At 28.6% G+C, this 23,629-nt stretch overlaps 2 protein-coding genes and 1 long non-coding RNA gene across 5 annotated transcripts; 2 read left to right on the top strand and 1 right to left on the bottom strand.

Annotated features, from left to right (window-relative positions):
- Window positions 1–6,903: 6,903 nt before the first annotated feature.
- On the bottom strand, window positions 6,904–13,942 carry LOC149515022 (uncharacterized). 3 transcript variants are annotated; one of them, XR_016327494.1, is made up of 3 exons: window positions 13,688–13,942; window positions 7,973–12,006; window positions 6,904–7,477 (listed from the first exon to the last, which is right to left on the bottom strand). It is a non-coding gene; the product is annotated as an uncharacterized LOC149515022 (long non-coding RNA). The 3 variants fall into 3 exon arrangements; XR_016327493.1 differs by having other exon boundaries at window positions 7,973–12,003; XR_016327495.1 differs by having other exon boundaries at window positions 7,973–8,538; window positions 13,688–13,867.
- LOC111294082 (uncharacterized) lies at window positions 7,139–8,673 on the top strand. The gene is made up of 2 exons (XM_022887248.2): window positions 7,139–7,461; window positions 7,903–8,673. The coding sequence occupies exons 1-2, from the start codon at window positions 7,139–7,141 to the stop codon at window positions 8,513–8,515; spliced, it is 936 nt and encodes a 311-aa protein (XP_022742983.2). The 3' UTR covers window positions 8,516–8,673.
- A 2,890-nt stretch (window positions 13,943–16,832) lies between the features above and the next one.
- On the top strand, window positions 16,833–22,531 carry LOC111294026 (Zinc-binding dehydrogenase family protein). Its single transcript, XM_022887157.2, has 5 exons — window positions 16,833–17,241; window positions 17,357–17,537; window positions 20,485–20,651; window positions 20,788–20,870; window positions 21,950–22,531. Exons 1-5 carry the CDS (start codon window positions 17,020–17,022, stop codon window positions 22,326–22,328), a joined length of 1,032 nt encoding a protein of 343 aa, XP_022742892.1. The 5' UTR covers window positions 16,833–17,019; the 3' UTR covers window positions 22,329–22,531.
- Window positions 22,532–23,629: the final 1,098 nt, after the last annotated feature.

The following is a 23,629-nucleotide window of genomic DNA, read 5'->3' as shown; positions in this document are numbered from 1 at the left end:
ATTCATTAAGCAAAACCTTGGGATCTTAATGAAAGAAAAATGAAAAAGGTTAGGATCATAAACACAGAAAACATAAAAGACTTGACTGTTCCAATGATGGCCAATAAAGGTGTGGTCTAGTCTTAGGGTTTGAAAATCATTAAATTTTGTAAGCACTAGATAAAAAAATATTAAAAATATCAAAAGTATTGTTTATTCTTAATAATTGAGAATTGGGATGGAATGAATTTTTAAATAAAATTTTCTACTTGAATTACCTTTTCGAATTATGCTATAAAGTAGAAAAAAATCAAGTAGGTTTTTTTTTTTTTTTTTAGTTTTAACGAAACTTTTTATATATACATGCTTTGATTTTTTATTTTTAATCAATTATTTTTTAGTCAATATATTGTGATGAAGAGAGTAATTTGACTTTATTGTGAGTTCAATTGATCTTATTAAGATCTATTAATTTCATAGAATATAGTGATTTAATTTATTTATATTTAATTTATTTATATATTACTTTTACTTAAGCTATAATGAAAAGTAACAGTTCATTAACTCCTATCAACTTGCCTATTGAGTCACCTATTGAAGTTGAGAATGATGAACCAAAAACTTTTATGTCAAACAAGAATGAAGAAAGTTCAATAATTGGTAAAAAAAATTGAAATATGAGGTTTGATAGCATTTTAAGAAGATCAATATTGATGGAATTAATAAAGAGGAGTGCAATTATTGCCACAAAAAGCTTGAAGTAAAAAAGCACAAATGGAACAAACCATTTGCATCATCATAACAACATTTGTAAACTTAGGCCTCATAGGAGTGTAAGGCAACAAACATTAGTGCAACAACAGTGGAAGGTAGATGAAAATTAGCTATAAGTAATTATATATTTGATCAAGAATCTTCAAGAAAGGACCTTGCTAGTATGATAATAATACATGAACATCCAATTTCAATAATTGAACATTTTTTGTTCAAAAAGTATTCAGCTAGTCTTCAACCATTATTTAAGATTCCTTCTAAAAATATAGCTAGAAGTGACATCATGAAGATTTATGCATCTGAAAAGTCTAAGACTATGGAGTTGTTAGAGAAAATTTCAAATATGATTGTAATAATTATGGATATGTAGATAGTTTCAAAGTTTGGTCATAAGGTATATTTCTATACATTGCTAAATACAATATTTTATTTTATAAGTTTGTTTTGCCTTATTAGTATTATAATTATGATATTTGAATTTTAGGTTTGTCTATGTGCTACCTTCTCTATATACAACAGTTGATATTTTCAATGAGTTACTAAATTGCTTGTTTGATGGGAATATTAATAGAATATTATCCACATTGACTGTTGATAATTGTTCTATCAATGATGTTATAACTGACATCATCATGACCAAGCTCAATCCTAATCATCTTTTATTAGATGGAAAGTTATTTCACATATATTGTTGTATACATATTTTGAATCTAATTGTCCAAGATGGGTTAAAGGTTATGAGTGATGGAATAGAAAGAATTAGAGATAGTGTTACCTTCTAGATAGCCACACTAAAAAGTGAACAAACTTTTAAAGAAAATGTGAGACATTTGCATATTGATTCTTCCAAAAAGTTAGTCTTTAATTGTAAGATTTGATGAAATTCCACATATTTTATGCTTAGTGTTGCTTTGATATATAATGATATTTTTTATCGTTTGCTATAATGAGAGCCTTTATATACTATTGTATTAACCAGACAAGATTAGATGTTAACTTAGGTGATTTGTGAAAGGTTGAAGGTGTTTTATAGTGCCACTAATTCATTTGCAAGGAAAAAAATCCGACATCTAGTTTTTTTTTTCCATTAATGTGTAAGATCAAACTTTTTTTAAACACTTGGACTTCATCTTATATTGAAACTATTAGAAATATGGCCATAAGTATGTTATTTAAGTTTGATAAATATTGAGAGACAGTTCATGAAATTATAAGAGTGGCTGCTGTCTTTGATTCAAGATATAAGCTGAAGTTTTTGCAAATTTCTTTCCTCAATTTTATGGAAAATCAGTTGATTTTGAGATTCAAAGGATTAACAACTTTTATTATGACTTGTTAAATGAATATCAAAGGTTTTTAAGACCTAAGAATATGTATTATGGAGATGGAGTTTCATCTAATATGTCTCACAGGTGAATGATCTTGTCAATCACAATTTTTTTGATGGATATGACTCTTTTTTTAGCAATTCAGATGATTCATTAGCTAAATTTAAGTTAGAACATTACTTGGAGGAGAAAGTTTTGCCTAGAACTTTAGATTTTGATAAATTATCTTGGTGGAAAAGTGGTTGACTTCATTACCTAACTTTACAAAAGATTGCTAGAAATATCTTAGTTGTTCTGATTTCCACAATAGCTTCAAAATTTATTTTCAGCACTGGTGGTATATCGGTGAGTCTTCATCGTGGTAGGCCTCATGCAACTATTTTAGAAGCTCTAATATGTGCGCAAAATTGATTGTTGAAAGATATAGAATGTAATGAATTTAATTGAAAAGAATTAGTGATTTCATTATTTTATTATATTATGTATAACTTTAAATGATATATATATATATTTTTTAGGTCTATCTTCAAAAGAAAATGATGCATATTGTGGCATTGTTTTTAATGATTCTGAAATTGAAAAAGAGTTGTAATAGGTATATATTACATACATTAATAAAAGAAATTTTATGTATTAAGTTTAAGTTAAATTATTTAACGCTATTATTATTATTATTATTATGATAAATGTTTTTTTTTATTTGATTTTCAATAGGTTTTTATGAAATATTTATGGGTCTATCAAGTGAAATTCTTAAGAAAACATCATTCAAATTATCATTTGTACTAAACTTTTTTTATAAATTTTATTTGGTGAATTTTTATGATCTATATTAATATTTGCATTAGCGTATGCATTGTATTTTATTTGATATATTTATTGTTAAGTTTTTACTTATTATGAGGAATATTGAAATGTTTATTTAAAAAAAAAATAGGTACGAGATCTTTAAAAAAACAACCAAGCATAGGTTGAAAGGGACAGAAGATGGAGATGGAGAGATTGAAATTTGAACATCCATAAACAGTGTGAAAGATAAGCGAATGATCGATCCAACTCGTGTTATCGCTATTCTTTTTTTTTGCCTTCCCTTTTTCTATTTTAATTTTTTTCAAGGTGTGAAGCTTTTAGATACGGATGCTTGTGTTTTATTTTTTCAAATAACAAAGAGCCAAACCCAAAATCAGCTATAAGTAAAGAAAATAAATCAAAATCCATGATTTAATAATAAAATAATGAATAAAATAAAAAAGAAAGAAATACATTAACTTGGAGCCAGAAAAAAGAGTGGAAGCGATGAAAAACTTGGTAGGATGACCATAGGTCGAAAAGCAAAAGAATAAAGTTTATGATATTGTAAGCTCATGGGTTTTATTTTTTCTGACCTTTTTCTTTTTTTCTTTCTCTAACCTGCTCTTTTTTTTTTCTCCTTCTTATATCTCTTTGACCTTTCTGACCTTTATTTTTCTTTTTCTTCTCATTCTTATTTCTCTCTTCTTTAACCTCATGTGTTTTAGTTTTATGATCTAGAAGCTTCTCCTTTCTCCTAATGACAGCTAATGAAACTATGACAAATGGCATAAAATTGAAATGTTTAATAAATAGTGCGATGAATGGTATTAATTGAGAGATTACTTTCATTATATAGTTATAGATTTATAGTCAAAAGGTATACATGTTGGAATGTGAGAGATGTAAATAGTAAAAGCTCCCTAAATAATAAGAAGGTGAGTTTTTTTTTAAATAATAATAAGAAAAATGTTCAATTTAGTTCTAAAAGTTTGAAAGTTTTTTCAAATCAAAACTTGACTTTTTATTTTTAACAAATAAGGACGTAATGTATTCGACATGTAATAATTAATGAATCGAATGTATGAAATCTGACATTTAATTATATTACACATGACGTTAGTATCACATGAAAAATGAATTTTCAGCACTAATGTGAAATAAATTTATTTATTTAAGTAAAAAAATACCTTAAAAAAAATCCTAATAAAATTACACCTTACCCTCAATCCAAAATCCAAACTTCCTCTTGCTTATACCCTTCTCCACTCTCCTTTTTCTGTTTCTATAATTCCTTTTACCCGACCTTCAACCCCTTTTTCATTAATTCTCAATTTTCTCCCATAATAAATACCCCTTGCCTTTAACAATTTTACCTGCAAAAGCAAATAAATTCTTAATTTTTCAAAAGTTTAGTTCTTTTCATTTCTTTGCAAACTCCAAACCAATTGGCTTACCTACAAAAATCCTAGTTTGTTCCTTGATTCTAGGGTGCTTTCTTGCTTGTACACTTCATTTTTTTGTATTTTTGTGCAGTACCCATTTTTGGAAGCTTTCTTGATTGTATTTTTTGTCATTTGGATTTTTAGTTAGGGTTTCAAGTTCAATTGTTTTCTTAATTTAGGTATTCTAACCTTTATTTTCATGAATTTTCTTTGTGAGTTTTTTGTTTTTGAATGTTTTCAATTGATTGGTATTCTTTACTTTTATTAATTTGATGGTTTTTATTTATTTTAATTTAGTTGAATTGTTTTAAAGTTATTAACTTTGAAGATTTTTAAGCAAGCTAGTTAAAATATTTTTTTTCATTTTGTGAATTTTTTTAGTGATTTCTATGTTGTTTTATTGATTTTTTATGTCACTATTCGGGAAGTTCAATGTTTTAGATCGTTCTTGTCTTTTGATTTTGATTCTTTGATATGTGACTTTCAGTTCTTAAATTTCTTCTAGTCTGAAATGTTGAGTATTTTGTTTGGTTAGTGAGAAAATGGTGGAAAAAGCTAAAACTTTTTAATGTCAAACATATTAACTCTTTTTACGAGAATATATGAATTGAATTGCTTTGAATTTTATTGATTGCCTTAATGATGGCTTTAAATTGTTTGCATTTAGGTTTTTTTTTTTTTTTTTTTTGGTTTGCCAAGGTTTGTTTGTTAGGTAAAGATTTTCAGATTTATTTAATTTATTTTTGAAGTTTCTCAAATTTTTTTTATAATAAGCATCTTATGTGACATTTTATTTGGTAATAATAATAATCATTTGTCAAAATTAACGGTATCTTTAACACACCAAATTTTATCTATTCAAAATTTTAATGTTACATCTGAGAGTTTTATTTGTTAAAATTGAAAAATAAAATCTTAATCGAAGTAATCTCTCAAATATTGGAGATAAAATTGAGATGATGATAATGACGATGAGAACAGGCAGAGAGCCCTGGCCTAGAAACCCACGTGCAACCAAACCCATGTGAGCAGTTCGTACAACAACTTCGCTCAGACGCTCACCATTCAAGACTCAACATCGATCGTCCGATCATCAGAACCAAGATGCTTGGCAAGATCGAGGACGCAATACTTAGTTAGTAAGAAAGGGTACGTATCCAGTGCTGCAGCTATTCTGTAATTGCCAACATCGTTAAACCATATTACTAATCCGATAGATTTTGTTGGCTTAGAGGTGCGGTGGGCCCTTTCTCTCCGCCTTCCTTGCTGTCCTCCTCCTGTTCGGTTTCTTTATTATTAAGCAAACCAATTCCACTCGCAGTCTATAGAAAGTCACCTCACGCTCTTATCAATTCCACAAAATTTTGTTGTATTATTTTTTTTATCCTTTTTTTTTTTTAAATTTTGTGTGTGTGAATATTGGTGCTAACATTTAATGTTCCTTTCCAACCCGCATAAAGTAAAGTCCATTAAAAGCAAAAATTAAACCACTTTTTGTTTTAATTTTTTTTCTCATTTTACTATAAAACTAGAATTAATAAAATAAAAGTTTATGCATAAAATTTTTCAAAGTACTGCTTGTCCAATTTAGTATATCTGAATTAGTAATTAATTGTAATTTAACAAAAATAATATTAAAATATAAAAAAATTTAATTTTAATTATCAAAATTTAATTTTAATTATCAAAATTTAATTTTTAACAATCTTAAATATAAAAAATAATATTTAAAATTTGCAATTTACAATAATTTTATGGATTAAACTCATGCCACAAAACTTTGATATATTTTATTCCCATGTTTGCGCTTATATTGTGATATTATAAACTGAAAATTTCAACAATCATAAAATAAAAAAGAGTGCTTTTCTTGACCTAATGCTTCTTTTCAAATTTTTTAAAATTATTTTTAAGTGAAATTATTTCATTATTTTTTTTAAACCAGTCATTTCCACTTTTAAGCTTATGAGTTTACAATTCAAAAAGTTTTGAAAGTTTTTGAATTTGTAAATCTAAAAATTTTAAAAAGATTTTGAATTTATATATTCGAAAGTTTTTAAAAACTTTTTCTTTTAAATCGTTAAAATTTTTCTGTTAAATCATTAAAATTCATTTATTAATTTATAAATAAATTTATAATTATTTAAAATAAATCGTAATTTTTTTGTAGTATTGCAAAAATTCTTTATAGAATGAGATTTTTTTTTTGCAATTGAATTTTTCAATTTTGTTGGAATCCAAAAAAATTAAATAAATATTTCTTTGTTAAATCATGATGATATTGATTAAATGAGTTTTGTTGATAATTTGAAATCTAAATGTAAGTTTTTTTAACTTATTTAATATTAAATTTTAATAAATATTTTTAACTTACTAGATATAACTAGATCGTAAGTTACAAAATTTATTAAATGTATATAGTTAAAAACTTTGAAATTAAGATGAAAAATAATTAAATAATTTTACATAAAAATAATTTTTAAAAAAGATACGGAAAAAAAGGAAACAGAAGCATCCCCAAACAAAAACGAAAAGGGCAAATTCTTCATTTCCACCTTGTCTGCGCGTGCTTCACGTCATCATAAGCGTGTGAAGAATCAAATTCTTGATTGCATCTCAAGCTCAGCAGAAGCTACCACGTAGTAAAAATTTTCATGAAAAAAAAGAAAAAAAGAAGGAAAAATTGGAGACAAGGAAAATCCCTCACTCATCAATCATTGTGTCCCAAAACAACAAAGCCAACAGCCGGTCCCATCACCATACCCAAAAAAAAAGCAGGATATAATCTCCCACAACTTACAAAACCCAAGCCAGACCAAGCCAATGGAGAAATTAACTCATAGCGGAGAAGGCAAACAAAAAAAAAAAATGAGAAACCCTGCAACAGCAACAGCAACAAGAAACAACAACGGACGCCAGAAGAAGGGGCCATGGACGCCAGAAGAGGATGAGTTATTGGCCACTTGCATCAAGAAGGAAGGTGAAGGACGGTGGCGGACTCTGCCGAAGCGGGCGGGGCTTCTGCGTTGCGGTAAAAGCTGTCGCCTCCGGTGGATGAACTACCTCCGACCCTCCGTGAAACGAGGCCAGATTGCCCCTGACGAGGAAGATCTCATACTTCGCCTTCACCGCCTTCTAGGCAATCGGTAGTTCAACATTTTTCTGCACATTCACTTGTTTATGAATTTCCTTTCTAGGGTTTGTTTCAGGATTATGGAATATGAGTTCAGTTGGATAACTTTTTCCCTGTTCCTCTGGATATTAGGTAGGGCCGGTTTCCACTCATCATCAAGGGTTTTAGGTTTAGGGTTTCAATATTTCAAGTAGATTTTGTGCAAATCCAGATCATATATGTACTTAAAACCTATATGTGCACGAATTTCTCTTTCCAAAGGCGTTCACTATCTTAATGAATCTCATTAAGAACCAGATCATACATATATATCTTTTATATCTTTCCTATATCAATGGATTATCCTTAATTTTATTTCAATATTGGCATGCAATACATTAAAATAACAAGAGCAGTTTACTTTGATTTTAGATGGAGTACTATATCTTAATCAATTTATTTACTGGGCATGCAGATGGTCACTCATAGCTGGAAGAATCCCAGGGCGTACAGACAATGAGATTAAGAACTACTGGAACACTCACCTGAGTAAGAAGTTGATCAGACAAGGAATAGATCCAAGAACCCACAAGCCTTTAAACCCTCAACACTCAACAGCCCATCTCAAAGCTTCTTCTAATTCCTCCAAGGCAAATCTTGGAGCTTCAGCTGCTACACTTCCTAACCCTAATATTAATCCTGCTTCTTCCAGCGCTCAAATCATGGCTGCTGATAAAGAAAATGAGCATTTCCAGAATCACTATCAAACTTATGACACAGCAATAGCCCATGGATTCACCAGTGATCTGCTTAATTGCGATGCTTCTCGAATAGAAATGAGAAGCAGCAGCAACCAAAACCAAGGAAGCAATGAGGACTGCACTGATGATGCCTTCTCTTCCTTTCTAAATTCATTGATAAATGAAGATGCTTTCACCAACCAGAATCAAATGCAACAGCAGACCAATGGAATTGAGCAAGTTGATGGAACAACTTTCAGCCTAGGCCAAGGCTGGGAATCTCCCATCATGTCTTCCAATTATTTCAACCAAAATGACCCCAAGAGGATTAATGATCATCTCATCTAGCTCTTCTGAAGCGTCAGCTTGCACTATGAAATTACAGCTGCAGATTAGCTTAAAATATATGGTGTTCTCTTCTAGGGTGGGCATGGTTATTATTTTATGTACGTTAATTGTCTGAAATTGTTCCAATTAATTCGTCGTCCAATATATTGTTTTCATTTTGTTGTGTTTGCAGATATATATATATATATATATATATATTACATGTACCATTGTAAACAAAGATGTAAGGGGAACAATGTCATTCAGTGCGAATGTATTGTTCCACTGATTATTGATATCCTATGGCAGTGTTTCCATCAATTATCTATAACCATCTTGCATTAGGTTTGATTAATTCACACAGTGTCTGATTTTTTTAAGCTTATCTTTCGAAGTTATTTGGGCTCTTTTACGAAGGCTCTCGGATGAAGTTATATAAACCAAAGTTTCTTAAGAAAAAAATATTTGATGAGATTTTGTATATTCTAACTTTATTCTTTTGAATTTATAAAATTATAAGAAGAATTATATTTTCTCACATGCATTCATATTTTTTATTTGGTTCAATTTTTTTTTAATAAATAAAATCTTATTTTATTTATTCCCTTTAATTAAAAACTTAGGATTTGGTTTAACGAATTTGTTTTATTTTTTATATTTGTTAAAATTAAATTAAAATATAATCAAATAATTTTCTACATTTTATAGCACTTTTGTGTTAAATTTATTCTAAAACTGTCTTAATGTTTCTTTTTTACAACAATTTAAAAAGAACTCTGCTCATACATAATCATGTATGAACATTATTAATTGAGAAGCAAATGAAAACATATATTGCGCAAGGAAATCTCAAGTATCAAAAAATAAAAAGAATATATATAGATTGCATTATTGCGCAACATATCTATATATGCGCCTGGGGATTAATGAGATGAATTATATCTTGGAGAAGAATTTCAGTACATATATAGTCAATGTTCTAGCTAACTACAAGTACAATCCACATGCTATTTTCTTAGCTTCTCACTATCCATAGCTTGGATTATTTTTTACGATGCACATAAGGTTTCAAGTTTTCTTCTTTGAGCACATGCACGTAGTTTTAATAAGAAAAAAAAGTTTTGAAGAATATTTATTGCTAATGAATTGTAGGTCATTAGCAGTGTCGTGGGTGAGTTATTAAGCAAGATTCTGATAAATATCTCAAACTTGGAAAGAACATATATATATATACACACACACACACTAGCTAGAGATGTTTAATAGATATATAATCTCAATATATATAGTTTTGTAGAATATCTCAATTGACATATGTGAATGGGGTGTTAGAGCCAAACAAAATTGAGTCAAGTAAATATCTCATGATTCTTTAACTTGTGACAACAAATAAACATGATTAGATATGCTTAATTTCAAAACGTATGTGAATTTAATTTCTAGGAGGTCTCTAGAGTTTTGTTTGATTGAATACATCTAAAAAGACAATCCAATGGTTTGAAACTCCAACTTAGGGATTATAATTAAGTTTATTATGAGACATTGAGATTTATAGAATAATTAAGAAAAGGTTGCATCTCTTTTTGTGTGGCCCAAAACTCAATTCTATATGTACCAAAAAAAACTTTTATTTGAATGTCAAGTAAGTCATTTAACTATAAATCAAATGGTTCTACGTCCCTTAAAATTAAGTTTGGTGTTGTTTTTTTTTTTTCCCTTTAGAGAATTTTGCTCTTGGTAGATCAATTTATTCTCACAGCAATAGAGCACTGTTTATGAAAGTTATATATGTCATATTTGGTGTTGACTAGTGCAATCTAATTCGAAGAGAAGTAATTTAGGTAAGTTACTTCTAGGAAGCTTTCTTAAAAATAATAAATTTTCTACTTAAGTGCAAATAGACTTTTAGATACATTATAGCCAAGATACAACGCTTAAATTAAAACACTTCAAGAATTTTTTTAGCACACTTAAACCATGCATGGACCAAAAAAATGAGAGTATGATTCTTGAGAAATTTGATGTAAAAGTGTGTTAAAATTAACGCTAATGGAAGTATTTATAAGTCTCAATTGCTACTAGAAACATCTCTTCATGAACACATATGCCTTAGATGAAGAACCATCACTTTGAAATGAAACATCATGTCTAACGAACAAGATTTTTTGAAGTTTTAGCAAAGAGTTTTAGAATGCTTGAGTCATGACATTCGAATGCTATAAATAAATTTTCACATAGAATATGAAATCCTTTAAGGCATTCCATTGTCCATCTCATGTGGCATTCAGACGCACAAAACAAATTTTCAGACAGATTACTTTTAAGCTAGTCACTCAAATTTCTTTCAAATGGCATTTGAATCCCTCTGCTTATTTTTCATTTCAAAAGCTATTTATCAACTTGCAAAGATCATTTCTTCAACAAAAATATAAATTACATGATTTTAAAACCTTTTTATAAAAGACATTTGAAACACTTTAAAAACATATATTTTGGTAATACATACAACAGTATATCACTTATATTCTTTGGCAAAAATGAATTATATTTAAATCTCTTAGTGATGTAGTTATCAATAAATAAAAGTCACTCTAATCAAGTCTTGTAAATATGACAATCTCTTAGGGGTGTTAAAAATTAATTGATTGAATCATTTAATTTGGTTAATCAATCGAGAATAAATTTTGGTCGGTTATTAAAAATATAATTAAATAGTTTTCTACATTTAATTTAGTTGACTCTTTAACTAATATGATATTTAGAAGATTATTTATCTATCACATATTATCATGTAAAGTTAATTATGTTAGAAGTGAATACTACTTTACTTTAAAAATCATAGGTTAATTAGGCTTAATAAGTTAATTGAGTGCATAAATTAATTATTTGTATAAACTAAATAAACAAACTGAATGGCAAAGGCAAAGCATCTTTATATTGAAGAACTTGAATTAAGTTAATTAGGCTTTAAGCCCTCAAGACTGATGAGCCTGTACTCACAGGTGGGCTTTTGGTAGGCATGGACCTTCTTCACAACAAGCAGCCCAACCCAAGTGCAGCACTCCATGATATTCTGATATTGGAGGAGCCTTAGGCCTCGACTATTCTAAAAAACTACCAGTCTTCCCATACAACTTCAGATTGGTAGCTGGTTGACTTGTGACCTTCACCTAATTCAACCGCGGACCACTTTTTTTTTTTGTTTTTTTAATTTCAAATTTCCTAAACTACCATAAGGCCTAACCATTCTTGTGCCCCTGAGCTATCAGGATCCTTTTAGGAGCATCTCCCACCTTTTTTAACATGTAATAAGTGTATAAATATATATATGTATAAAATATTTCTACGAGTATTTTTCTTTTGTTCTATGCAACAAACCTACCCTTTTAGACCAACTCTCTCCAACTTCTTGAAAATCACTAATGCAACCGCAAATGAAGGATTCCCTAAATTGAAATGCAATCTCCATCGACGATTCAACCTTAAACGTAGCACAATCTCCATCCTGCCTGCTACAATGCAGATAACTATAATGAGGCGTTTAGTTTAAGGGAAAATATTTTTTTTTGAAATTTTTTTTTGTAATTTGATTTTTTAATTTGGTTCATAAGAATGTGATTATAAAATTTTTTTAAGATTTTCAACGATATCAAAAAATAAAAAAGTAGGAGAATAAAAAACTCTCATCTTTATAAGTATTTTTAAGATTCCAAAGGTAAAGTGAAATTTTGTTTCATTTACCTTTTATTTAATTGCATTTTCAGATTAAATAAATAATATTATCTACCTTATAAACGTAATAATTTTTTATAAAATATTATAAAAATAATTTTTTCTTAATATATTTTAAACAAAGATAACATTTTTAATACAATGCTATTGAAATATTTATAAAAGTTATTATTAAAAATAGAAATTTTATTAAAAAGATGAAAAAATTATTTTTCATAATTCAAAAAATACAATGTTTTTAAAACAAAGAATGTGACTTTACTAAAAATATGGAAAAAATTATTTTTTAAAATTTAACAAAAATGATATTTTTAAGATAAAAAGTACAATCTTTATTAAAAAGATGATATTTTTAAAATAAAATTGTAGTTTTTGTTGTAAACATAAAAAAAAAAAAATTTAAAATTTAACAAAAAGGACATTTCTAAAAGAAAAAATATAATCTTTATTGAAAAGATGATATTTCTAATATAAAAATGAAGTTTTGTTGAAAGCATGCAAAAATATATTTTCTAAAATTCAACAAAGATAACTTTTTAAAGATAGAAAATGGATCTTTATTGAAAATATGAAAAATTATATTTTTTAGAATTTAATAAAAATAATGTTCTAAGATAAAAACATAATCTTTGTTAACAAGATAACGTTTTTAAAATAAAAACACAATTTTTATTGAAAACATGAAATATATATTTTTCAAAATTCAGTAGAAATGAGGTTTCTAAAATAAAAACTTATTTTTTTTAAAGGACAATTTTTTTAAGATAAAAAATATAATTTTTATTTAAAATACGAAAAAAATAAAGCATAAAATATATTTACTTAATATTGTTATATATAAAATTTAAAATTTGTTTACTTAATATTGTTATACATAACATTTATTCCCTTAGAAACCCCTGAGATGGGGGTTTACCACCACTTTCCAATCCAATGTCGAACCCTCGTGTGGACTTTAACATGAAAGTCAATTCGCATGTTTTCTATACGCATAGTGATAATAACGTTAGATAGTAATTAAAATTATAAGATTATATTTGTTAAAAATATAAAATATTATTTTTTAAAATTATTTAATTTTATAAAAATAATATGTTATTCATGTGTCATTTATTTGTTAATATTATGAATGTTATGTTTTATCAAGAATAATTTAATCAGAGACTTTATTAGATAATCTTATTTTCTTGTGAATCAAATACAAAAATCTTTATTTCCTAATTCAACAAATCTCAAGAATCATATATTCCCTTTTAATATCATATTTTTTTTAAAATTTAAGAATGTATGAACCAAATACCCTTAAGAAAAACAAAGAAAAATATAATCTTAAATTCTCTAACGAATTCAACAGCCACAATGTCATTAACGTATAATAATTGTACCACTATTTATATGTACGCACCAAATAAACAAGGAAAAACTTTGGATTAGTAAAGAGCTGGGAAAGCAATGACTAACCTGAAAACTTTGTGCGATGGGAGAGTCGTCGAAACAGCTTCATGCCTTTCTGGATAGAATGAATGCATTGGGTGAAATAATAATGAAAAATGGAAGAAAAGCATACAAGAAAGGAAGAAGAGATTCTAAAGTTTCCTGTATCGGAGAAGAAAAGAAAGCACCGTTACATTTATATTTACATTAGTGTATACACATGGAATATGCGACTGCAAAGGGACAGCTGTAGGTTTCATGTTGAATAATGGAAGCTTTTTAGCAGTGAGAGGGACAAATATGGCTTTAAAGTTGAAGGGTACGTGTGGGATTGAATGGTAGATTTTGAGATTACCGAGTGAGCTGGTTACATGGGGTAGTCAGCGTGGACCAACCAAACGTTCTAACCAGAAACCGAGAAAATGTTAGACAGACCAACCTTTCTTTTGTGCATTTTTATTTTATTTTCATGTTTCTTCAAACTCCACAACTGCCCATCAGAGTTGAAAAGCAAAGCAAATCTAGCAGTCGGGCCCAAACCACTTTTCCGTCTCAACAACCTCATACACAAAAGAGAGTTGATGACACAACATCATTCCAAACCTTGTAGAGGTTTGGGAGGCTTCGAATCTCAGATACTCGTTTATGGGCTGATGCAACTATGAAATGATGGCCCAAATATGTCTTGTCCTTTTAACATGGGGGGTTTTAATAAAAATACACTTACTTTCTTTTCTTTTTTTTTCAATGGAAAATACACTAACTTTCTACTGATTTGAAAAATCCTCTTTATCTCCATGAAGATGGGTAAAAAATACATTAATTTCTTAAATTGTTAATTACTAAAATATCTTTAAATGAAAAAAATAAACATATTCTTTGTTAATTATTAATTATTAATTTTTTTTCTTTCCTTTACTAAAAAAATTTTTATTATAAAATTGTAAATATTTAATTAGTTTTAAAATTATTTGTTATGAATATTAAAATTAAAGTTTAATTAAATTTTATTCCTATTCAAGTACATGTTAAGTAGTTTAAACAATTATTATATATTAATTTTAAGATAAATGTATTAAATTATGTTTATTTAAATAAATTAATTATCATCATATACTTAAAAAAATAGTTTAATGGAAACTAATGTACTATAAAAAATTAAAAAGAGAGATTTCATTTTGAAATAAATTCTATTAAAATGAATGAAATCAAATCCGATTAAAAATGTAATCAAAGTGGGAAAAAACTTATGGATGAAATTTATTAAGGGAAATTCATAAAATTTTACTAGAACGATCAAATAAAAATAAAAAAATTAAAATTGATAAATTAAAATATCTTATTACATAAATATAATAATTTAGTGCGTCAAATTTTTAAAAAAATTAATAGATTTTTATTTTTTAAATAAGTATTTTTAATAAGAATATTGATATAATTTTTATCATAAATAAATATCAATCAAATTTAAATTATAAATAATAATTTTAATAATTTTTTACATACTATTAATATTTAAGTTTAACTTTTTCAATATATTAATTTAAAAATTTTTATTATATTCATTTAAAAAAATAATTTTATAAATTTTACTTAAAAAACTTCATTTAAAATTTTCATTTACTTTATATTCAAGAAGCTAATCCGATATGATTTTTACAATATTAGCTCTTCTTTAGGCTTGAGCACTGCTGTGAGCAGGCCGCTTGTAACGACTTTGAAATGCGGATTTCAAAAGCGAAGGTTAATCTCATGAATAAACTGCATTCAAATATTTAATGGGTCATGTGAATTTAAAAAAATTTAATTTAATATGTAAATTATAAATTTATTAATTATTATGATATTAAAAAAATACTTATTTATTATTTATTAATATTTAAAATTAACAATATAAATAATAAATTTTATATTAATTAATAAATTTATAATTCAATTCAAATAATATATCCCATTTTTAGATTTTTGTATTTGATTTAGAGTAATCTAAGATTATTTAATCATATATTTTTATTATAATGTTCTTCACTATATGATAAATATAACAATACATCAATTATTGCATTAATTTCATTCAAAAAACACAGTATTCAAGTAATCAATTATTAAAAAAAAAGTAATCATCAATTATTGTGTTAATTTCATTAAAAAAAATGTAAAAAACTTAATAATTAAATAAATACAATAAATAATTATTACATTTAGTTTCAAAGAATTGCAGTAATTGACAAACTTATAATAAATGTTGATTAAATCAAAAGCTATCAAATCAAATAGATAAAAAAAAATTAAATGTCAAATATTGTGTTTTTATTAAAAAAAAACACAATAATTACCAACAAAAATAATAAATTGTTATACTTATAATAAATGCTCATTATATCAAAAATCATCAATTCACAAAAAAAAAAACGTCAAATATTACATTTTTATTAAAAAAATGCAATAATTATCATACATATAATCAAAATTTATTAAATAAAAAACTATCATGTCAAACACATAAAAAAAATTCAAATACTACATTTTTGTTTAGAGAAGTGTAATAATCATTATAATTATAATAAATATTTATTAAATCAAAAGCTATAAAGTGAAACATACAAAAAAATAATTAAATGTCAAATATTATGTTTTTACTCAAATATTACTTCAAAGAAATGTAATAATTATTATACTCATAATAAATGCTCATTAAATAAAAAATCATAAAATCAAATATTATATTTTTGCATTTTTATTAAAAAACACAATAAATAATTACAATTAGTGCATTTTAAAAACTACAAATGCAATATTTGAATAGAAAAATATTAAAAAGAGTATTTAATTGAAAAAATTAAAACAAAAGCAATTCATAATTATTTATTTTTATATATTAATTTTAATGGAAGTAAAATAAAAAAAATATTTTTTATTAACGTGATATAAAAATTTTTTTTTTGAAATCTTAAAATATGACAAGGAAAGAAATTTTTAATTTCAAAATTTTGGATACTATAAAAAATCTAAAATTATTTTTTTAAAATTTGATATCTTCAAATCAAATATGAAAATTTAAATACCTAATAATAATATTCGGACGAAAAATCTCAAATTCCACTGCAAACGCCCCCTAAAATCTTTTAAAATTTAAATACCGTGCTCAATATTTCAACTAAAATAAATAGTTGGAGGTAGGTAGGCGAAATGGGTGAAAGAAAACAAAGGTGGGAGTCGGTGGTTAAAAACAGTTAGGTGGCTGTGGCTGCTTAAAACAATTTTAGAAATGAAAATTTGTTCGTTGAAATCTGTGGATAAAAGCAAGGAAAACAGGGTAGAGTAGAGTAGAGTATTGAGTGTTGAAGTGAAGGGGGGGAATGGCGACAGCAGAGAACAAACAAGTGGTGCTGAAAAGGTACGTAGAGGGAGCACCGAAAGTGACAGACATGGAAATGAAGATAGGGAAGATAGAGCTGAAGGCTCCCAAAGGCTCGGGTGCTTTTCTAGTCAAGAATCTCTATCTTTCTTGCGACCCATACATGAGAGGTCGGATGCGTAATTTTCATGGTTCTTACATTCCCCCTTTTCTCCCTGCTCAGGTCCCTTCTCTTCTCTTCTCAATTCCACCACTACAATGTGATCATTTTTTATTTATTTTAGTTAATTACTAACTTTGCAGCCATTTTATTTCCTTTTTGATGATAATGATTGAAGCCCATTGAAGGATTTGGAGTGGCAAAAGTGTTGGATTCTGATAATCCAAATTTCAAGCCAGGAGATTTCATTTCAGGAATCACTGGTTGGGAAGAGTACAGCTTGATTCACGACACTTCACAGTTGAGAAAGATTCAACCAGACGATTCTATCCCTCTCTCTTACCATGTGGGACTTCTTGGTATGCTAAAACCTTTTGCTCCTTAATGCATTCTATTCATCATATTGATCAACATAATAATAATGCCCTATCAGGACTTCTTTCTTTCATACAGATTTCAGTGGTTTTAAATCAGCTATAACCTTTTGTCTCATGGTCTAAACTTGACTTGATGATCCAAATGCGCATGATTGAAAACCCCACTTTTGCTTTACAAATCTCTTTACTTTAAACCTCATTTTGATGTGCTTCAAGGTTTTCTTGTCCATGAAGAGGCTATTAGAGCACTCCCTAGATTTTCACACTTTCAATGTGAAATCCCAATCTCATATTGGGATATTGTATGGATATGCAATGGCATATATGTAGAGACTTGAACCCATGCTTAGGAGGTGCCTCTTCTGAGACAAAGTGGTGAAACTTTGAGTCAAAGCAGATTATATCTTTCAGGTTGGGTGCCTGTCTCCATATTTAGGACCTACAGTTCTAGTTACCACCCAAAGAAAATTATGCTAGAAAGAATCTGTGAAAGAACACTTCTATAGCTATGTGTAGAATTGGGAATTAGGATTCAATAACAATCCCATTTTGTTGGTGGTTATATGTATCTTACTTCATAAAGTTCTATTAGTGGTTAGATTTATAACTCTACTCAAACATGAATTGATAACCAACAATGTGCAGTAAAGTAGAAGTACTGATGTTCAATATAGGTATGTATCCTATATGAGCTACATCAAATTACTCAGAAGCCTTCCCATTGAGTTAGAGGGTTCAAGATAAAGAGTCATACCTATATGGATTTGAGGTCTCAGAAAACATATAGCATCAATATTTCTGGGTAAGGTGAAAAATCCTTGTAACTTTGGTTTGCCTGTGTATTCTATCTAGCTTCTGAATCTCTATTTAACCTAAGATAAGGATATGTTCTCTTCTCTTTGCTTCCAGAAGCTTAAATTTAGAGACTTTGATATTTCTCTTTTGACATGGACTAACGTCAGCCAATCATGCGTTAATTACTACACTTCTTTTACACCCGATCAATGCTCATGAACTAAGCTGTTCTGTGAAAAGTATAACCATTTGGGTTGTTAAAAATGATTAGGTTTTCTAAGTGCCGGCATGGCATTTGCAAAAATTTGTACCCAATTTTCTGGTCTTCTTCCCAACCGTCTTTCATTACCACAATAGAGAAACTGGCAATGTCATTTGAGAATCAGGTTAATGTTGTAACCCTTTTAGTGTCTAATTTACTAAGATAGAGCTAACTTGTTTGACCAAAATGCCTATGTACTAACAGGAGATTTTGTTGGAGCAGATAGAATACTAGATCCAGTTATCTGCTTTTGTGCAGATTCTTGCTGGGGCACTATTGTCTCTCTCCTGTTTGAGGATCATCTAAACATCAAAAGTAATGGCTTGCTTATGATATTTTACCCTGTTTGCAGAGAAAGTTGAACTGCTTTCACTTGCTCAACAACAAAGTGCAACATTGGATTACAATTCCTAGACTTATTTATTTATTTATTGGCAACAAAGCACAAGATATTAGTTCAGATTGAAACTGCACTGGGTTCTTCCTTCTTTGACATCATAAACAATCCAGCATATAGCAGACTTCCATATTCTCTATGGTTGCAGTTTTTATGCTTATTTTAGCATCTATGATCTGATCTAGCCGTTAAATGAATGAAAACCTACTTATTTTGGAGTTCAATTTGCATAAGAAAAATGAGCATAGTAATGAATTTTCTGAGGTGATTAGGATAAATTTCTAGTGGAGGTCCGTTGTCTACATTTCTTCCAGCAGGCAGTGCAAATAGAAATTTTAATCTCTGATTGGCCAGCTGGCTCCTGCAAATGTTTCTCTCAAGCAACTTGCAATGAAAAAAGGAAAAAAAAAGAACTGTCAATTGTGCTGAAATCTTAAGTGGCTTGAACATTAGGGTGTATTCATTTTTCCAGATAACAAAAAATTTATTAAATTCCTGATTGGTATAAAACCAGAAAAAACTATGTTTGTGTAGAAATAAAATAAAAAATAAAACCACAAAACTGCTAATTATGATTGTAGAGATTAAGAGAAACAAAACTGACAAAGAAAAAAAAAAACATCATAAGTATTGTGCACAAAGGTTCAGAACAGATACTCCATTCTTCTTGAAGGATTGCAGCTTGTGTCTGATATTTGTCCAATCAAGAGTTTTATATTTGTGTAAGCTACATCTGCTGCTTTTGCAGAATCTTGAGTTCCTTTTTCTTTCAAATATGCTTGCTGTTCACAGATAGTACAACGATCATTTGTTGATTGTTATTATGTTAATTTTGTTTTGGTTGACTTGGAGGCATTTTTAGGTGCTTTGTCTACTTATATTCCTATTCATCACAACAGGAAGTGCTAAGTCAAGCTTTTTCTAAGCAGCCTTGAAGTGTGTTAAGAATTCAACTTAGAATCAATTGGCAGTAAGTGGAAAGGTTAAACTTGAATATAAGACTATAGAATAATAGAAATTTATTAGATGTGAGATAGCTCATTTTAACAGGCTCTCATCACGTGTAAGTGAAGATAAAAGAAGCTTTTCATGTGACAAATTAGGAAAAGATAATGAAAAGAAATCTTACCTCTGATAACATGTTAAGCATCTAATTTAAAATCAATTGGTAGTAAGTGGAGAGATGCAACTTGAATATAAAATTATAGGATATTGGAAACTTATTAGATATGGGATAGCCCACTTTAACAAAGTGAACAAAGGGGATTATTTTTTGACCAGTAACTCTGTTCAAGTCAAGAAGATGTTGTTTGCTTGCTTGTCTAGTAGTCCAAACCAACAAATTAGATAATAGAATCTTGTTCATGTTGCCTGGAACTTATGTCTTGCAAACCAAGTAGCTCATTTTGTGACATGGCATTTGTTTCATTTTTTCTTATGTTTAAGTTCATTGCTGATTTAGATGTTTTATGCAGGTATGCCAGGTTTTACTGCTTATGTAGGATTTTACGAAATCTGTAGCCCAGAAAAAGGGGAACATGTTTTTGTATCTGCAGCTTCGGGAGCTGTTGGCCAGCTTGTTGGACAACTTGCCAAGTTACATGGCTGCTACGTAGTTGGAAGTGCTGGAAGTAGCCAAAAGGTAAGTTTCTTGTACAAAATTAAACAAATTCTCATTCATTAAAAATTGAACTCTCACTTCCAAGAAAACAACTGAACTCTGATGTCCAGTGATAATGCGAGAACTGATGCAAGAAAATAATGAATTTGGCATATAGGTCGATCTTCTAAAGAACAAGCTTGGATTTGATGAAGCTTTTAACTACAAAGAGGAGGCAGACCTAGATGCTGCTTTGAAAAGGTGAGTAATCAGGTTTTCCGAATAAAATTTTCCCAAAGAACTTACTTTGCTATGAACGTCGATGAAAGATATATAAGATATAACCTTTTTGATTTATTCCAGACTTTGATTGAAACATCTTTACCAGAAATTATATTAAGCACTAGCTTATTGTTTCTTCACTGGAAGCTGCTCATATTTTGGGGAACCTCATGTGCATGTTCCTAGGGATAAGGTGGCAAATGGGTGTGTTTGAACAGGTCGGGGATTGTCCTTAGGTCCCTCCCCAACCATCCTCTAAGCCCACCCACAAAAGAAAAAAAGGAAAGGAAAGAAAAAACCCAAATGAAAATTGCGCTTTAAATAAGTAGCTTTATTTAAAATTTCGAAACTTTGATAGATGTATGAAAGTTTTACTGTTTCTAATTTTTCAGACAACTGTACAAAGTACAACTATATGAAATTGTTTTTTGTACATTTTTTAATTGTTTGAAAACCCTTTTTTTCCAATTTTTTAAATTTGGTTACTCACGTTACTTCATTGATCATATTAGAGTAAAGGTGAAGGTGGAACATTGGAAAACATTTTGCAAAATTGAACAGGCCCTCAAATTTAGCAAAATCTGTCAGTGATATTCCTTCATTGAACCAAATTAAAAATGATACACCTTAATTGAAACAATGCATCATCTTTTTCATTGGCTGTTTTACTGATACCCAATTTTCAAATTTGTGATTTTAGGCTGATTTATCTTACAAAATGGCTCACCTTTGGCTATTTGTAGTCCGAATTTTTTCCCTCTTCCCCAACGGATGCATAAAAAGGAAAAACAGATTAAAAAGGGGCTCTACATAAGTTTGAAGGACTAAAGATTTCCATCCTCAAGAAGTTTGGCAGACACTCAAAAGCATAACAAATCTACACATCATAAAATCAACTTTTATCTTAAGTTTTTCTTCCTTTTGAGCTTATAATTTGATGCATTTGAATAACAGTAAATTCTAATATGAATATCACACTACATTTGTCCTGCATCACCTGTTTAGCGGGTGAAGTTAGTTTCAAATTCCTCATAATTGATAACCAAAGCTCTAAACAGGTACTTCCCACAAGGCATTGATATCTACTTTGACAATGTGGGCGGGGACATGTTGGATGCAGCTTTGCTCAACATGCGGGATCATGGTCGTATAGCTGTTTGTGGAATGGTGTCACTACACAGTTTCTCTGATCCAAACGGGATCCACAATTTGTTTTGTCTTGTACCAAAGCGCATCAAGATGCAAGGATTCTTGCAAAGCGATTACTTGCATAAGTTCCCATTGTTTTTGGAACATGTCACTGAGAATTACAAACAGGGGAAGATTGTGTATATTGAAGATATGAATGAAGGTCTAGAAAATGCTCCAGCTGCTTTTGTTGGACTGTTTTCTGGAAAAAATATTGGCAAGCAGGTCATATGTGTAGCCCGAGAGTGAGTGTTGCTTAAGAGGTTGCATTGATTTAGGGATGGACGACCCTCGTTTTAGCAGCTACAATGGTTCTTTCTTTTATTCAACTTTGTATGTTTCATTTGTGCGTGCAAGGTAACTTTCTTTTTTTTTTTTTTGTTCAAGATGGAAAAAATAATGTAGGGATAATGCTCAAACCTTACCACTTTATTAAATTGTTTTTGGTTCAACAGAGACGGATACTTTCAAGGGCTAGGGAGTGGCTATGGCCCCCCAAACTTTGAAAACCCTCATATTATAATTTTTTATATCAAATTAAAAATTAGGGATTTAAGTTCACCTTCAAACCCAAATTTGGGCTTTATTTATTTATTTATTTTTGGGTAAACTCTAAAAATATATGTTGTGGTTAAAAATGAGATAAAAATATCTCTTGAGATTTAAAACGTAACATACAATCACCTTGTGTTATTATTTTGTTATCACTTATTGAATGTCGTTAGAAGGTAAATGGTCAAATTATCATGTGAATAATGCAAGCCTAGAACAAGAATAAAAGCAGTAGAATAGTTAACAAAAAATTGAACAAAACCTTTTTCAATTAATTTGATTTTCATAGAAATTTTTTTTTTACAACAATCAATTTTCAAAATTATTCGATTATTATAATGTAAAAGTGTTTGGGTTAGTGATTGAAATCAAGATTTAAGTTGGATTTTACATTATATTGATCAAAAGGTAGCGATGAAATGAAATTTGAGCATGGTTTTGAGATGTTTCGTTGGATTCACACAATCAAATAAGGTATGTATAATTTTTTTTTTTAGTTTAGATGCAATTGATTTTAGGTTAATATTAAGGTTAGCAAGTTTTATTAAAAACATTTGGGGATTTTTATACTTAACATCATATAAGAATCAATTTAGGGTTTTTAAAATTTTGAAATGTTATTAAATTTATATCAAAATCAATTTTTTGTACTTAACTTCATATTAGAACCAATCGTATTTTCACTAAACAATTAAAATTTCATGTTGCTATAAATGTGAAATGCCAACAAAACTATTAAGTTTTATCATGGTGGGTCATTTATGCATATTTCTAACAAAGTTTGGCAAGAGGTGATGTAGTATGGGTGGATAATTATCTTTTAGATAGGTTGTCATTTTTTCAGTTGCAAGATTGGGTTATTAAATTGGGGTACGAGAGTATCAGTGACCTGTTTTATTGTATTCTTGGGCTATCATTTGATAAAGGGTTGAAAAGAACCATTATAATATTGTTGTAGTAGGTGAGCCTCCTCTTCCGTTATTTATATATGTAATCCT

Source organism: Durio zibethinus, chromosome 14, assembly GCF_047325235.1.
Source record: "Durio zibethinus cultivar Kanyao isolate XHJ-2024 chromosome 14, ASM4732523v1, whole genome shotgun sequence".
Taxonomy (NCBI): domain Eukaryota; kingdom Viridiplantae; phylum Streptophyta; class Magnoliopsida; order Malvales; family Malvaceae; genus Durio; species Durio zibethinus.
This window is presented reverse-complemented; position numbering and strand designations above follow the sequence as displayed.